General features: G+C 44.5%; 1 protein-coding gene across 2 annotated transcripts in view; it reads right to left on the reverse strand.

Moving 5' to 3' along the window:
• PPM1H (protein phosphatase, Mg2+/Mn2+ dependent 1H) overlaps window positions 1-16,899 on the reverse strand; it is a 231,415-nt gene that overhangs the window by 136,357 nt on the left and 78,159 nt on the right. For both annotated transcript variants that reach the window (XM_070621935.1, XM_070621936.1), the window contains exon 2: window positions 7,011-7,176. In XM_070621935.1, the coding sequence (XP_070478036.1) occupies window positions 7,011-7,176 (166 nt within the window). The remainder of the gene's footprint in view (window positions 1-7,010; window positions 7,177-16,899) is intronic.

The raw sequence follows: 16,899 nt of genomic DNA on the forward strand, positions 1-16,899 counted from the left end.
TTCTATCGCGGACTTTGCAGGAAGCCGACTGCCAAATGAGGGCCAAATATCCACAAGGGCTGCCACTGCGGAACCACAAGCAACCTTCATTGAACATTCTGGGGGTGAATGAGTCCTCTTACAGAGAACAGATGGAAAGTAGGCCCATCTTCAGTTCACAGAGTTGAAACAGCCTTCTCATTTCCCTTCTTGCTTCTCCCCACCCCAATCTGATCCTATTTGCCTTGAATTCCCACAGTGCTGTGCGATCCTCTGCTGAGAAAGATAATCAGCTCTCCTCTCTCCTGCTGATGAACTTGGCCACGATGCAGACACAGCCATCTCCTGTTATTGTAATTAGACGCTCAACCAACAGATACTGAAGCCACAGACTTTGATGTGTTTTGAGTAAATTAAACAACATAAGGGTGCTCCTAAGGAAATAGACTTGGAATGCATGTGTCCACAAGTCTAGTCGTCAGCCAAAAACAAGCTGTTCCAAATAGGGAGTCAGATGTGGGGGGAAAAAATGTCCTGATTATTGCCAAATGCCCTCTCTGCTGTCCACACATCTTACATAAGGCAGGAACTGCTTAAGACTAAGGTGATAAGGTGCCCTTGAGAGTGAACTCTCCCTCCCTCCTCAGGGAAATCATCTGGATCCTCCTCTTCTTGTCTCATTCCTGGAGTGACTAGGTACTTGAGAAATGAAAAGCAAAAACTCTCGGAGAAGCTGTTTCTTGCTTGTGCATGGTCATCAGTATGATCTATAAAGACTCCTTAAAGCCTCTCACATCAGTGGAAAGAAAATCTACTGACCGTGCTGAGTTCCCACACCTCTCGATCTGGTTACTTAAAAAGCCCTCAGTGGGAGGCAGACGGGAGGCTGTTGGGGACAAGCTGTTGCCCTCAACGAGCTTACAGCATCTTTCCTAAGGGACGATCTTAGGAAAGCGTCTTTGGAAATGCTAGCCTTTTAGATTCCCTTCTTTCCTAGCTACCCATTCTATGTCCCCAGACAAACAATGGGAGGCACAGGCATGTTAAGAGCCTCGCACAGTGCACGGAGTGTCTATTTCCTCCCTGCCTGACTGTGGGGTTGTGGTTCTTCACATAGAAACTCCCAGCACCACCCAGGCACAGGAAAGCCCCACCCTCACCTGTCCCAGGAAATACCCTTTTCTACTGCACATCCACTTCATCAGCGAGCTCCAAACTTCCCTTCCCTAGTCCTTAAAAGAGAGATGTTTATTTCCTTATTTCACTAATTGTATCACTTAAACTCTAAATTGAAAAAACCAAACTGGCTCCATTCCTGAGCATTTTGTACTGGAGAATATATTAATTCAACCATTTCTCCTAACACTTCTTCAGGCTAAAATTCTACAGGGCAGAGCACTTTGAAACTCTTTTATGTGTACACTTCTAAGTTTTATGGCTTCTTTTGAACACTGCATCTTTAGCTCCTGACATTTTTATTTATATGTAGATGGAACCAGACATTTTAATTTGTGTTTTCTTTCTTATAAGTAAGGCGCTGCTGTCAAGAGCTCAGCGAAACACAGAAAAAACCCACTCCTTCAGTAAATGCCCCATGGAAGCCAGGATAGGCAGAATATAGTGTATATTATTTTTTCCACCCCAATTTTTTTTAATACTTTTTTTTTTTGGTGAGGAAGATTGGCCCTGAGCTAACATCTGTTGTGAATCTTCCTTTTTTTTTTTCTCTCCCCAAAGGCCCAGTACATTGTTGTTTATCCCAGTTGTAGGTCCTTCTAGTTCTTCTATGTGGGATGCTGTCACAGCATGGCCTGACAAGCAGTGTGTAGGTCCATGCCCAGGATCCAAACCAGTGAACCCCGGGCTGCCAAAGCAGAGTGTACGAACTCAATCACTTGGCCACGGGGCTACCCCCCCACAATTTTTTTTTAAAGTTTGTTTTAAAACAGGAGACTTAATTTGACTCCTTTGGCTAAAAGATTAGTTGAACTAATAGTATAAAATAATTTTCTATGAATTGGCATGAGGGATTGCTTCAAGTTGCCCTAAAATCTTTATACCAATTAACAATTCTCTGTAGTTAAGTCACCTCATTGCTACCCAGCTCCCCTAGTGCCACTCAATATAAGGAATGTCATCAAATATAAAGTTATGCTTCTACTGAATTCCTCTGCACATCACTGATGTTTCTAACACATGAAAAGTTCCTATGGTAATTCCTCTTATTGCAAATTTAACGTTATTTTACAGGAAACTTTAGGTTTTTCTTCAATCTTCAAGTAAGGTAAAGGTGATATACATAAAAGAAGTCTGATGGAAATATTTATTTTGACTTTACTACACTTATTGGGGAGGAAGAGGTCACGAGAAGAGGGAGAAATCAATCACATGGATTCTGGAGGGAGTCCATGCATTTCCTTTTGCCATCCTTCATGCCTGTCAACTCTATGTTCACAGATGGAATAATGCTGCTGTTATTTATCCTGCTGTCTCATTTCTTGCTTATAACAGTATTTGCCCATTTTTTCATCCTTATCTTTCTTGAACTCTCTGTGGCCCACGGCATAACTACTTCTCTTCCCTGCAGCTCCCTCTCTTCTTGGAACATCTTTGGACTTGTGACTCCTGAAATCTAAGCCTCCCTGGACTTGCTCCTGGGCCCCAAACCCTTATTCCTAACTTCCTACAAAACACTTCCACCTGGAAAGTTAGAATACTCAAAACTGAAGCCACCATTTCTGCCCATCCCCTCTCCTTTAAACCCGTGGCTTCTCTAGTGGTCCACTGTCAGGGACCAGCGCCCACTGGCTGAAACCTGGCATCTTCAACTCTTCCCTGCGCCATGCAGTTGGTCCTCTGGTCCTGCTGGTGACGCTTCTCTCATGTCATGTCTTCTGAGCCCATATCATCCCGTCATCTCAACTGTCTCTCTCACAACATCTCTTCTGATCCTGTATCATCCTGTCACCTCAACTGTCTCTCACATCAACTCTTCTCAGCCTACCCCTTGCTCTAATCACTGCCTTATTTCAAGCTTTCATCATTTCTCAACCATATCTCTGCGTGAGCCAGACTCCTGGGCATCTTAGCCTCTGGGTTTGCCCCCCTAGCCTTCCCAAGTCAGCCTCCCTACTGCCATCCTGTCTTCATTCCCTTATGCCCTTGTCTAAAGTCATTTGGTTGAAATTCCAGCTTATTAGGGCATTAAATGGCCCTTGTGTGTGCAACGTGCTTGCTGCTCCCGTCTTGCCACCCTCCACGTGCTCCAAAACACTAGAAGACATGCCTCGGGTTCTCTCACGCTGACCTGCCTTTGCACATGCATGTTCCCTCTCTCAGAAACTCTCCTTTCTCTTGCTTGCTTGCTTGCTTAATTCCTACTCACTTTTCAAGACGACAGCTCAAATGCCACTTTCTCCAGGAAGCTTTCCCTCATCTGACCCACCCCTCTCTTCCGCTGTTCCCCAAACCACCAGCAGCCAATCTGAGTTAGGCGTCCACACAACCTGGACTTTCTATCTTTCTCCTAAAATTCACTCCACCGTAGTGCTGCTGCTTGGTGGCTCTTTCTCCCTCCTCAGCTCAGCTCTAGGACTGGAACTGTAGTGGGTACATCTCCTTATCCCCAAGGCCCCGTGTGCAGCCTCCGTGTTCCATCCATGTTCGTGGGTGAAGGAACAGATTCACAGGAGGGCAAGGGAGATCGCCTTCCTTGTCTCCTGCCCTGCGCCCTATACTGTCACTACCCCTTCCTAAGTGCGAGCATATCTGAGTTAAGGGATGTCTCCTAGATGGGAGAAATCACTGGCCTCTTTGAAGCAGTGTATCCAGTGTCCTCTGCTAGCAAACTGTTGATTCAGAGCAGAGGCCAAAGTCCTGATAATGGCCTTCAAGGCCCAGCAAGACTGCCTCACTCCACTCTACTACCTTTCCAAGAGCATCTCCTGCAATCCAGGCCTTACCCTCTGCTCCGGCCATGGGAGCCTCCTTGCCGATTCCTGAGAACATCGAGCCTGTTTCTGCCTCATGGTCCTTGCAGTTGCCGAGGCTGTTAGAACCTCTTCCCCAAGTGATGCCTTCTGGAGCCGTCCCTTGCACCTCACACTTCCTATAGCTCTGCTTCCCTGCCCTCTTTTTCTCCAGGGCGTCGATCACCTCCCATGCAATATACTTTCATTGTTCATCTCCCTCAGTGAATGCAAGCTCCTTGTAGGCAGGGATTTTTGCTGGTTTCATTCCCAGCTGAATCTTCAGCATCTAGTTCCTAGTACACAGCAAGTGCTCAGTGATTCATCTGGCAGACTAGATTGTGGTTTTCGAGCTTTTAGAAAGCAGCACAAACAACAACAAAACAGACAACCTAATTTAAAAATGGGCAAAGGACCCGACTAAATGTTTCTTTAAAGAAGATATATTTGGCCGATAAGCACATCACAAGATGCTCAACATCACCAATCATTAGGGAATACAAAACCACAGCAAGATACCACTTCACATCCATTAGGATGGCGATTACAAAACCCAAAAAACCAGAAATTAACCAGTGTTGGCAAGGATGTGAAGAAATTGGAATCCTCGTGCGCTGCTGGTGGGAATGCTAAATGGTGCAGCTGCTGTGGAAAACAGTATGGAGGTTCCTCAAAAAATTAATAAAGTTACCATATCATCCAGCAATTCCACTCCGGGCATATATCCAAAAGAAGTGAAAGCAGGAACTCAGATATCTGTATGCCACGTTCATAGCAGCATTATTCACAATAGCCAAAAGATGGAAGCAAGTGTCCATCGACGGATGAATGGATAAACAAAACGGTGTGTACAGTATCCATACAATGGAATATTATTCAGCCTTAAAAAGGAATGAAATTATGACACCTATAACATGGATGAACCCTGAAGACATTATGATAACTGAAATAAGCCAGACACAAAAAGACAAATACAGCACGATGCCACATATATGAGCTACCCAGAGCAGTCAGATTCATAGAGGCGGAAAGTAGAATGGTGGTGGCCAGGGGCTGGGAGAGGGAGGAATGCAGAGTTAGTGTTTAATGAGGACAGAGTTTCAGTTTGGGAAGATGAAAAAGTTCTGGAGATGGATGGTAGTGATGTTTGCACAACAATATGGATGTACTTACTGCCACCGAACTATATCCCTAAAAATGGTTAAAAGGGTAAGTTTTATGTTACATATATTTTCCCAAAATTAAATAAAAAGCAGCACACCTCTTGCTTTAAATTCTACTAAGAAGCCAAAGATGTAAGGCAGATAGAAGTGAAACTGCTGTGGCTGACGCAGGAAAGGGAGGGCAGGGTGTGTCGGCTCTGCTCGCAGCTCCTTGCTGCCTCCCGGAGCACGGACCCCCAGGGATTCAGAACCCTCAGAGGGAGAGTCGTGGCTCCATCCTAAAGCGCTTATGCCCTTGTTTCACTGTGCTTAAGGAAAGACAGTCACAAAGTTACTTCTGGCTCCATTTCTAGGAGGAACTTAGCAACAAGGAAAAATGCCATCACCAACTGGCCTTGGGCCTAATGTCAACACTGACTTATTTTCACCGAAATCACTTTATATTCCAGTGGCAGGGGGAAAACATCAGGGGCAAGAGCAGCATTAAGTCACTGGCACGCCATATCCAATTATCATTAATGTCTCACTTTTTCTGAGCCTTTTTCCATAATAATGCAATCCTTAAAATAATTCTGTGAAGTGGGTATAAAAGAAATTGTGTGATCTCTGATTTACAAATGAATAAACATACAAAATTCAGTGGGCATTATCCACAGATAATGACAGAAGTGGGACTGACTTCAGGATAATAACCAGTGACATTTATCAAGGATTTATTAATTAAGACGCTGGCTCAACGTATTCCGTGGGCTATTGGGTTTCCTACTTCCAACCAGCCTCTCCCTAGCATATTTGGTAGTTGCTACTATCTTATCCCTTTCCACATAAGAGAAAACAGAGGCTTAAAGAATAAATAACCATCCCAAGACTAAATAGCTTCATAAGCGATGGACTGCACCAAAACCTCTTAGCCCAGAGCCTGTGCACTGCACCCCCACTGTTCTGCATGGCCCATCAGGGTCCTCAACCCTGGCTCTTTGTGAGAGACCTAATCAGCGCTTCTCTCAGCCTTGAAAACAAGTACAACTGACGAGTCTCCACAGGTCACTGTGTTTTCTAACTCTTGAGTTGAACTAATGCTAACAAAATAAATCAGTGCTCTTACTCTCTACACGTAAACAGGAGACACTAATTCTTAGACTAAGAAGAGGTTCCTAGATCCCCTCCAATTCTATAAAAATTTATATACAAAAATATCCCACAAGATTATTAGAATAAACTGCCCCATTTGGGTCATCCCATTCAATGTCTCTTGTCTGAGGACTAAATAATCTGCAGATAGACATGTGCCGATTATTCCCTATACTTTCTGAGTGCTCTTTCAGAACTCCCGAGGGTGTCTGCTTTATCCTCCAGAGACTGGAGAGAGGAGAAACGCTCCGTCCTTTGTCAATAGGGCATTCAGTCTGCAGGCCCGCCCCATGGGATGCAAGGGCTTCGGGCCAAGTGACACAAATATTAATTTGGGAAAGCGTCAGACACAGGCTCCAAGTGGACGCTTCTAAGAGACAGACGGGGCAGAAAGGGGCAGTCAGCAGAGCTCTACGCCAATGGGGAGAGTCATGCCCACCCCTTGTGAGAGCCTTCCAGAGACCACTTCCTTCATAAAAACCTCGAAGTGACTTCTTTAAAGTCACCAAACATTATCTACACTAGTTCTTGCAACAAAACCTCTACAGGATGTGGATGTTTTCTTTACCTAAACGCCAGCTCTTCACACATGTGTCACCTTCAGCTTTGACTGTGTGACATGATACCCTGGTACAGACCCATCACTCCACCAACTCTGGGGACACTGCTTTTCTCTCTTCCATTCTGGGGACACTGGATCAGCCGAGCATCTGTGGGGCCAGAGGACGCGGCTCCCCTCACCTGAGAACCGGGCTTGAGAGGGTCTTACCGCATTCTCCTTCAGCTGCAGCCCCTCCCCATTGGGAAGGGAGGACCGTCTCTTGGCTGAGTTCCTGTTTGGGGTTGAGATGATGGCCCCCACTTTCTTCTTCACAGTGAGCACCTCGCAGCTGGCTTGGTCTTCATTGTGTGTGCTCTTCCCAGCATTGATTACCCTGGAGAAGAAGCCAGACAAGCTGGTCAGACAGGGTGACTTCCAGACAGCTGAGAGCTTTGTCTCAAGGGCCAGCCAGGCGGTCTCCACAACGGGCACGACGCTAAAGCCCCACTCAATGCACAGGACCTCGTGGTCTTGGTATTGTATGTTCTTGAGTAAACTGATTTTTTAAAAATGGAATTATATTAGCATACACTGAAACATTCACTAAAGCATGAAAGAAAAGACACTTTGTTAAGGTAAGATCATGGAAATCTACTACACGTGTGGTGTGCACGCGGCTCTATTAATCTGGTTGTACTCTTTCCTAACAGGTAAGTAGAAGACAATCATTTTCAAATGATTTTTTTTTTTACTTTTAAGTTATGAAATAATTATAGACTCAGAGTAAATTGCAAAAATACTACAGAGTCCCATGTGCCCTTCCCCCAGCGTCCCCCAGTGGCGACATCTTATATAACTATGGATACAGTATCAAGATGAGCCGTTGACACTGATACAGTAGAGTCAGCCAGACTGCAGCTCATTTGAACGTCACCATTTTCCATATCAAATGGCTTTCTGCATTAAAAATTGTACAGCTCTCCATAAGTCAACACATCCGCCCCACGACCAAGCAGGAAAGGAGAGCAAATGGAGATTTGGGAGCTGTGAGATCCAAGGAAGGGTTTCTCACAGTCTTCTGCCAAACCCTGGGATTCTATGGAGATGTCTCAGACATCGTAACATTTACTTTAAATTTATTTTTTAAATGTATAAGCATCTTGAAAAAAAATGCAATAATTTAAACGTTCACTCCCATCTGTTCCATGTGACAAACACATGCCGGTCTATATATTTTGGGCAGCTTTGGCATAATAAGCCTTCTCTCTCTTCTCTTTAATTGACCAGTATCACTTGATTGGAAGGAGAACTGTCAAAAAAAAATTGCAATTACCTCTCTCTGTGTTCTAGGAAAAAGACCATCTCTCATCTATTATCTCCCCTATTTCAAATTTCTGTATTAATCAAAACTGCTTCATCATTCTTATTGGGTTTATTATAAATTTCAACATAAGCATATTTTCATAAACAAAAGCCTACTGTTACTCTCTTTACAGATTACAGTTTTGTGTAAACTTTTTTTAAAAAGTTGCTTATAGAGTTTGAAAATCTTTGTCCCAGGGAGGTGGGAATGCTCTCCGACCCGTGAGGTCCCTCCTGCCTTGGGTGTTTATCACACCCTCCCGGGGATAGAGGGAGGGAGTGTTCAAGGTCTGGTTGTCTGCCCCACCTTCACTCTCTCTCCTCTAACGAGAGGACATTTTCATATGGTTTAAGCATAAAACGTAATTCTTGAAGACACAATAAGGCTACCCATCTACATGACAACTATTAATGCTACCACGCTGACTGCTCGAGCTTGGTAACTTCCCCAGGTTCCACAGCCAGGAGGGGAGCAGCTGGGATTCAGAATGAGGCCGACCTTGACCCCCAGCCCAAGCTCTTCCTGTTATACCATGGGGACTCTCTCCAGTCTGTGGCAGGCCAAGCTGGACTGTTTGGGGAAGCACGGAATAAGTAGAGAGGCAAGCTCAGGTGCAGGCCTTGGAGAAAGGGGAAGTCTCTCTTCGCTTCTCTGTCTATTGGAGGAGTCTAAGAAAGTGCCCAGGAGGAGGAGGAAGAACGGATGGTTCAGATCCACCGCAGCCCATGCTCAACCCAGGCCAAGTCACTGGGGGTTTGCAGCTGGAGCCTATGACACAGAACATGCATTTGTCTGGAGATTCTCCATCCCTGGAAACAAAACAAGGCAGAGGAAGGAGACGTGAAACACCGCCTGCCTCCTCCCAGTCACGGGTAGTGACTTCCCAGGCAACATGTTTGGGGCGGGCTGCATACTGGAAGGTGATATTACACCCCCATGGTTTCCCATAGGAGGGTCTTCTCTAGAGAAAGCTGAAGTGGAAGTTTGGCTGGGAAAACCAGTTCATGGCAAGTGTCCCTCCCATATTGTCCTCTGTACAAGATCCTAGCTGCTATTTCTGGAACTTGGCATTGCCCTGACCATTGGCACCTAAACTTATGCTGTAGTCAGGTTTTTTTTTTAATTTTTTTTTTTTTTTTTAACAAAAACAGCAACAGTGATCTCCAATAGCTACATGCCAGGCTGACTCATCTGCCACTGCTGTTTTCCAACAGTCAACAAAGCTACTCTAATTATACAAATCACGAATCATTGGCCCCCGAAAATGCTTCATCTTCTATTTCCCTTAGTGCATGTTCAACTCCAGAGTTGACCTAAGTAACTTCAGCAAGACACCCTAGGAACTTTATTTGATGCATAAGAAACTCAGGGCCCTGGAGGACTGTGACTTGCACAAGGTCACATAGCTAAATATGGCAGAGCTCACACTAGTGAGTTTCCAGTTCTTTCTGCTTCAGCTCTTCGGTTGTTTTATTTTCCTATCGAGTGTCTATTCTTATCAGCACTTGGTTTAGAGGCTGTACTGCAATAACTCATCAAAACCAGAGTCCTGTGACAGAGCAATCACTGGTGGCCTGACTTTGTCGTTTCATGTTGAATACAGCTTGTGAATGACACTAATGAAATATCAAAAAGTCAGACACGTCAACTTGGTGGGAAGACAGCAGCCCCCACCTTGTAAGCCTGTTTGGTCAGAGATATGATTATTATCCAGCTGATAAAGTCATATTAACTTAAAGCCACGGCCTTAAAAAAAAAAAAAAACAACTCATCCCTTATTTTATATTATTTCAAATCCCTTACTCCATACAGCTTTAGGAGAAAGTCCTGATTCTTCTCAATTTACTTTGGCTTTAAAAAGCTTGATCTCTATCAACTTAAATATTTGATTTTGTTCTTCAGAGGCAAACACTCTGTTTACTAAACGTAAATGAAACCTTTAATTCCTCTGAAAGTCAATTGAGAAAAACTTTGTTTCCCAAGCTGAGGAGCATCATGCTCTTAATATATTCAATAACGTCATCAAAGGTAAGGAGCTCTACCAATAGCTACACTCCCTTCTTGTCTTCCGCTCCAGCGGAAAGTCAGCACTACCCTAAGATCAAGAGGAATGATTACAAGATGTGCATTCCTTATCTAAACAATACCTACCCATGATGCTTATTTTGAAGACTTAAAAACAAAATGCCAATGGATCGTGAATCATCGTATCTTTGGCGACATTATTTCCCAATTTCCTACAAAGCGGGAAAACATCTTCCCTGACATTAAGCTGGAGGTAATGAAGCATAGTGGTTAAGAACATGGGCTATCTTCCCAGAACATAGCACAGAGCAGGCCCTCAACAAATGTTTGTTGAATGAATGAATGAAATCAGAAATCAATTCTGCTACTTTCTAGATGTGGAGTAATAATAGTATCTTACCTTGTTGAGAACTAACTATGTGCCAGGGACTGTGACTGGTATTTTCCATGTAGGAATCAACTCATTTCATGTTCTTTCCTTTTGAACGTTAAGTCACAGCTGGTGGATGGCAGTGTTTGGTTAAGTTACTTCCGTAAACCTCAGTTCCTTTGCAGTACTTCGTGGATTAAATGTTGGGAGCTGCTAAAATGTGTGTGCATTGGGGAGGGGGGATCTTAGTCACTTAAATTTGAGAATTGGGCAGTTTTGAAGTTAGGATGAAAATTCAGGTGGGAGAAATGTTAGAGGATCAATGGGAAGGAGAGCTCCTGTCTCTTCAATATGGAAAATTAATACCCAGTGCTTCCATCCCTGAGAGATCACGAGTCATGTGCCCTGGGAGAGACACATGGCAAAGTTAAATTCATTTATGGACTATATTAACCTACCAGCCTACCCTCAATTGAACCAAAGCATCTAGATTTTTCCCCCTTGCAAAAACAGGTAAACACAAAATTTTAGGGACTCAGAAGTCAAAAATCCTATGTGGACGTCAGATACAGCTTTAAGCTACGACCTGGATACCAGGTGTGACCGTGACCTTGAGATGGCAGCAATAACAGAACTGATGTAAAAAAAGGAAGCAATTCATACTGTGCCTCTGTCATACACTTGGGAAACCTGTTTTCCTTCTTTCTGTTTGTGAAATACGCTAGTCACAAATTTTTAATCAACTCCACCTGAATTTCAGCAGCACGCCCTGCTTTCAGTTGCAACCGTTAAATTATCCAGTTACCCGCCTTCTCACCTGCTCAAAACCTTGACGACAAGCACACTCATCCAATAATATGACACAGAGACCAGGTCCCTATTACTAAACATGGACAAGTAAGTACTCTCAAGTATTCTCAAGGAGCGAGCCCTTGTCACAAAGGCCACTGGCTCAGAGAACTCACAATGGAACCATTTTCAAAAGGATTTCCAAAGACAATCAACAAAGGAGAGTCACAGCTGACATTTTTTGAAGGACTTCCACGTGTCATGTCCTGTGCTAAACACTTGGCAGGTGTCGAGTCATCCATTCCTAACCCTCTCCTCCTCCTCCCCGGGGGTTCTCAGCAGAGTGCAGAAGGCATGAAGATGCCCAACGGTCAGACAGACGGAGCCCAAACTTAGTTTCTGCTAATTACTAGCTCTACCTGTGTGTTCCTGGGCAAAGTACTTTCTCCCTCTACAATGGGAATAAGTCACTTCCGATCATGGAAGAGCTGTGAGGATTAAATGCCCTAGCATGAAAAGAATTTAACAGTGCCTGGCACATAGGGAGCACTCAATATATATTACTTAGTAATATCAAATACAAAGCTAGCTGTCTATACTCTTGGGCCCCGGGGACTTGATCCAGCCACGCAGACGGGGGAAGAACCTCCCCTCCCCTTCCCAGCAGCATCCCTCTGCCGGCCTCCAGGATGCACAGCCACCTCCAGGCCTTCAAGTGGCACAGCATGGCACTTCCCACAACAGGTGCCTTAAGCAAGGCCACCGCCTCCTCTGAGCCCTCTTCTCAAAGCTGGCGCAACCCTCCAGCCACACATGTGATGGTGCTCTGCACAGAGGAAACCCTCCCCTTATGAAAAGCAGGAAAGCCGCTTCTAGATCCCCATCCAGACCCGGCCACAGACGCCATCTCTGGGCCCCCAGGCTCCCCAACTCCGAAGCTCAGGTCCAAGACCCACAGAAAAAGACCAAATAGAAAATTTGGTTTGATTTAGTTTGATTATTATTATATTGTTTTTAAAGGAAATAAAGGTGAGAGCAGTTTGGGCTAAAAAGGTGACACTAAGCATCAATGCTGCTACGCAGGCGTAGTTGCCCTGGGGAAGGAGGAGGAAGTGTTTGAGAAAGGCCATCAGTGAAGTGAGACGGAGCGGATTCATACAGAAGTGAGAAGCAGACAGCAAAATGCGGGAGGGGGAGGGGCGGGAATGAACCCATTCACAGAAGACCCAGTAGAGCTATCGATTGTTAAAATTTTCTTTTGGGGCCAGCCTGGTGGCACAGCAGTTAAGTTCGCATGCTCCACTTTGGCGGCCCGGGGTTTGCTGGTTCAGATCCCCGATGCAGACCTACACATCGCTTGTCAAGCCATGCTGTGGTAGGCGTCCCACATATAAAGTAGAAGAGGATGGGCATAGATGTTAGCTCAGGGCCAGTCTTACTCAGCAAAAAGAGGAGCATTGGCAGCAGATGTTAGCTCAGGGCTAATCCTCCTCAAACAATAAAATAAAATAAAAAATAAAAGGAGAGATGGCTTATAACATTAAAAAAAAATTCTCTTTTGTAGGTAACCTCCTAGGCAATATTTCATGTGATTCTCTTATGTGGTTACTGACCATCCAGATAGGCTGGAACGTAAGGACAACTTAATTCCTCAAGCAAGTTACTAACCTCTCATTCTTTTTTTTTTTTTTTTAAAGATTTTATTTTTTCCTTTTTCTCCCCAAAGCCCCCTAGTACATAGTTGTATATTCTTTGTTGTGGGTCCTTCTAGTTGTGGCATGTGGGACGCTGCCTCAGCGTGGTTTAATGAGCAGTGCCATGTTCGCATCCAGGATCCGAACCAACGAAACACTGGGCCGCCTGCAGCGGAGCGCACGAACTTAACCACTCAGCCACGGGGCCAGCCCCAACCTCTCATTCTTGGGGTACTGGAAGACCACGCTCTGACTAGGAAGCTAAGCCTTTGATAACAGCCATCAAGCACAACAGCTTCTCCCAGACGGTTTCAGCCACCTCACGGCAGGACGGGGAACGGGAGGCCAGCCCAGCGAATTCAGTTAACAGTCAGTGGGTGTCACCAGGGAGGAGAAAAGACGGTAGGAAAAGGGACTGTCTGTAGTGTTTGGCTTTCACATTTTGGAAGGTGACTAAGTGTCCGCACGGGGAGGAGGCAGCGTGGTGGACAAGGCAGGATAAGCACAGACCAGGGAGAGAGCCCACACAGCAGGTCTTCTTCCAGCAGGAGCGACTTTATGCCTTCTGGTTCCCAAGCCCTGTCTGAGGTCAATAACAGGATGTGACCAACCAGGGGCTGCAAACTGGGGTGTTAAGGGCCACACACAGGTTGGTATTTTTAAATTTTTGCCCACAAAGTGTTTTTTTTAACAACAATTAAAAAAAATTGTCAATATTTTTTAATATTGACAATTAGTTGCCAATATTTAAAAATTAGGATATTTACATTAAAAATCAATTTCCCCATCTCTCTTGAAAACTAACACATCAGGCCACACACCTGTCACACTCTTGTGTGATGCCAATCACTGAACCCGAGTAGAGGCAGCTCCACAGATAGGATGGGTCCTCGCTAGCTCACCCCCGACCTCATCTGTCCACTTCTGCCGTTTAAGTAACTGGCCTGGCCCCAAAGGGGTTCGATTCTGCAGCCCTGCAATCAGATTCTGTCACTTCATGAGTAACCAAGAAATGATTCGATACATAGCATGTACTGATTGAAAGAAGTACTTTAAAAGTACTTATTGTGTAACCAAGGAGGGGTAAACCAAGACGACTAGGACAAATCCACTCTCAAGGAACCCACAGGCACCTACAATAGGGGGACCTTCTTACAAATAACTGCGATTTGTTTGGATTGATGCCATACTCAAGGTGTGTGTCACAAGGGATCTAAGAACAGAAAGGAAGAGACAACTCTGTAAAAGAAGACTTGGGCAGTGTCACCGATGAGGTGGCATCTGGCTCAGCCTTATGGAATGAGGCAGGAAATCAGTAGAGAAAAGACAAGGAAAGGTTCTCCAGGCAGAGGAACCGCCTGTGTAGACAGTGATGTTAACTTTATGAAGAGGGGCTGGACGTGACCTGAGCACAGGCTTGGTGAGGGGAGCTGCATCAGAGCTATACTGTGAGATTCCACAGGAGCTTTATCCGAGGGAGCTAAGGACCAGCGGGGAGAAGCTAGGATTATTTCAACAAGAGACTGATGTGTTCAAAATTATTTCGGAAAACAACAGTAGTGGTCTAATGGAGGATGCATGATAGAGGAAAAATGGCAGAGGCAGAGATCAGCTAGGGTCTCACAGTAGTCCAGGCGACAAGGAGGTCATGAACCCAGAGTGGCTCTGCGTGGAGGGGAGAGAGGGTTTGAGAGGAGGCAAATGAACCGAGAAGTCCTAGTAAAACCTGCTGGAGGAGAGAGGAGCAAAGACAAAGACTCTCAGGTTTCTGCTGGCAGAAGGAGCAGACGAGGCACACAGATCACGAAGGGAGATGAGAAGGTAGAACAAGTCTGGGCCTGGGGAGTGCTGTGGGATGAGACTGGTTTCAGGTCAGTGGATAGAAAGTTCCATGATATCCAAATTACAAAAGCAGTGGCGGCCAACTTCAGCCTAACCAGGGGTTGGCAAATCCAGGCCACTGCTTGTTTTTGTACGGCCCCCAAGCTAAGAATGGCTTTTACATTTTTAAGTTGTTGGAAAAAAAAAAAAAAATCAAAGAGTATCTCATGACATGTGAAAATTATAAGAAATTCAAATTCAGTGCCCTTAAATAGTTTTATTGGAACACAGCCATGTTCACTCATTTGCATATTGTCTATGGTGGCTTTCTAGATATAAGAGCAGAGTTGGCAGTTTCCAGAGAGACTGTCTGGCCTGCAAAACCTATATTATTTACTCCCTATACCTTTACAGAAAATGTGTACTGACCTCTGAACTTAACTGTTAGGCTGAACTCTCTGAAACTGTTTTCGTAGGTCAAAAGCAGTCAAATACTGACAGTTTCATGATTACACATAAGACGTAAGCGAAGGAAAGGAGAGACATGTAGGTTCGGGTAGAATTTAACGTGCATCTTGGCGCTCTGAGTAACATTAGTTTTGGGTATACTTTGCTGCTAGCACTGGGGGCCCAAACGAGCTTCTATCTCTCTCACCAATATAACTACATAACTGAAGGCTAAAAACAAACACTGAAGATCAAACGAAGACAAGGTGTTGTCCCACAGATCCCCACACATAAATATCAATGTTTCCTTCTTCATACTGGCTGTTTAGAAATGACCTTTTAACACAGCAAAGATAAAAATCAGAAAGCCGCCGTTGGGTATTTCCTTTCAATTATTGTCCAGGTCCTCTTGGCAAAACCATTAATATCACCAAAGTCCAACTTCCGTATTTAAATAAGGAAGTCTGCGCTCAGTCAGATGCTGGAGCAATTCCCATACAAACCCCAGGGCTGCTCTGTCGGGGCCAAGCACAAGCAAAATAAGGGCCTACTCAAAAGGATCTCAAGTTTGGAAGTCTTGCATTAAATACAGTAGAAAAATACTTTTTGCAGGTTTAGAACAGTATTACTCACATATAGTTGTTAGCTTCTGTTGGCAATTAAGAAAAAAAAAGTGCTTGAAGCTACTACATTTCCAAAGATAAGGTTTCTTTTCTTCATTCACTACATACATCAGTAGTATCAGCAATGTGAGAGAAATGCATTTTTTAAAACAAAGTGAAAGTCAATGTCAGATGTGTAATTTAAAAACGTGAACTTTAAAAAGCCTGAAACTAAGAAAATGGAACCAAAAGAAAAAAGTACTCTAATCTCAAATGACATCAAATAAAATACATAAATTTTTAATCAGCAGTTTCCTCAAAAACCCCAGATACAATCTTAGCTTTTCCCTTGCTCTGGCATAAAGAAAGTTCTGGACAATCTAGGCTCTGATATTTCTCTTTTCAACCTTAAAGCAACAGAAGAAGAACAATTTTATTCAGAAGAGGATTGTTTGGTGGTAAAGAAGGATGAAACGCTGACCCGGGAGTGATGAGTCCTTGCGGTGGAAAGGATCTTGAAGAATGTGCTCTCGTCCTCCTAGAGAGCTGAAGGCCGGTCACCCACCCACCCACCCACCCAGGCGCCAGCTGCGCAGCAGAAAACACCAGGTGGGGGCAAGTGGACAGGTTTCTCTCTGCTTGAAACTTAGGAGGCAGTTGGTATAGCACTTAAGAGCCCAGAGATTCTGGAACCAGAATCTCTGCGCAACTTACAGCAGGTTACTTTATCTGCCTGGGCCTCAGTTTCTCATCAGTAAGATGGGGACAATGAACAGTACTTTCCTCACAGGGTAGTTGCCTGACTGCTGGAAAACAGAACCATTTAAAGCTCTTTATATCTAACAACTTAGTTAATGCTTATAAACCCTAAACGCGAGAAAGGCAATGTCATTATCCTCATTGCATTGGCCCCATCAACATCATAGATATCCTAGACAAGCCATTCTGGCGTTTCCTCATGGCAACTGAGGTTTTAAATGATGTATTGTGTTCACACAAACGATGC

Source organism: Equus przewalskii, chromosome 5, assembly GCF_037783145.1.
Source record: "Equus przewalskii isolate Varuska chromosome 5, EquPr2, whole genome shotgun sequence".
Taxonomy (NCBI): Eukaryota; Metazoa; Chordata; class Mammalia; order Perissodactyla; family Equidae; genus Equus; species Equus przewalskii.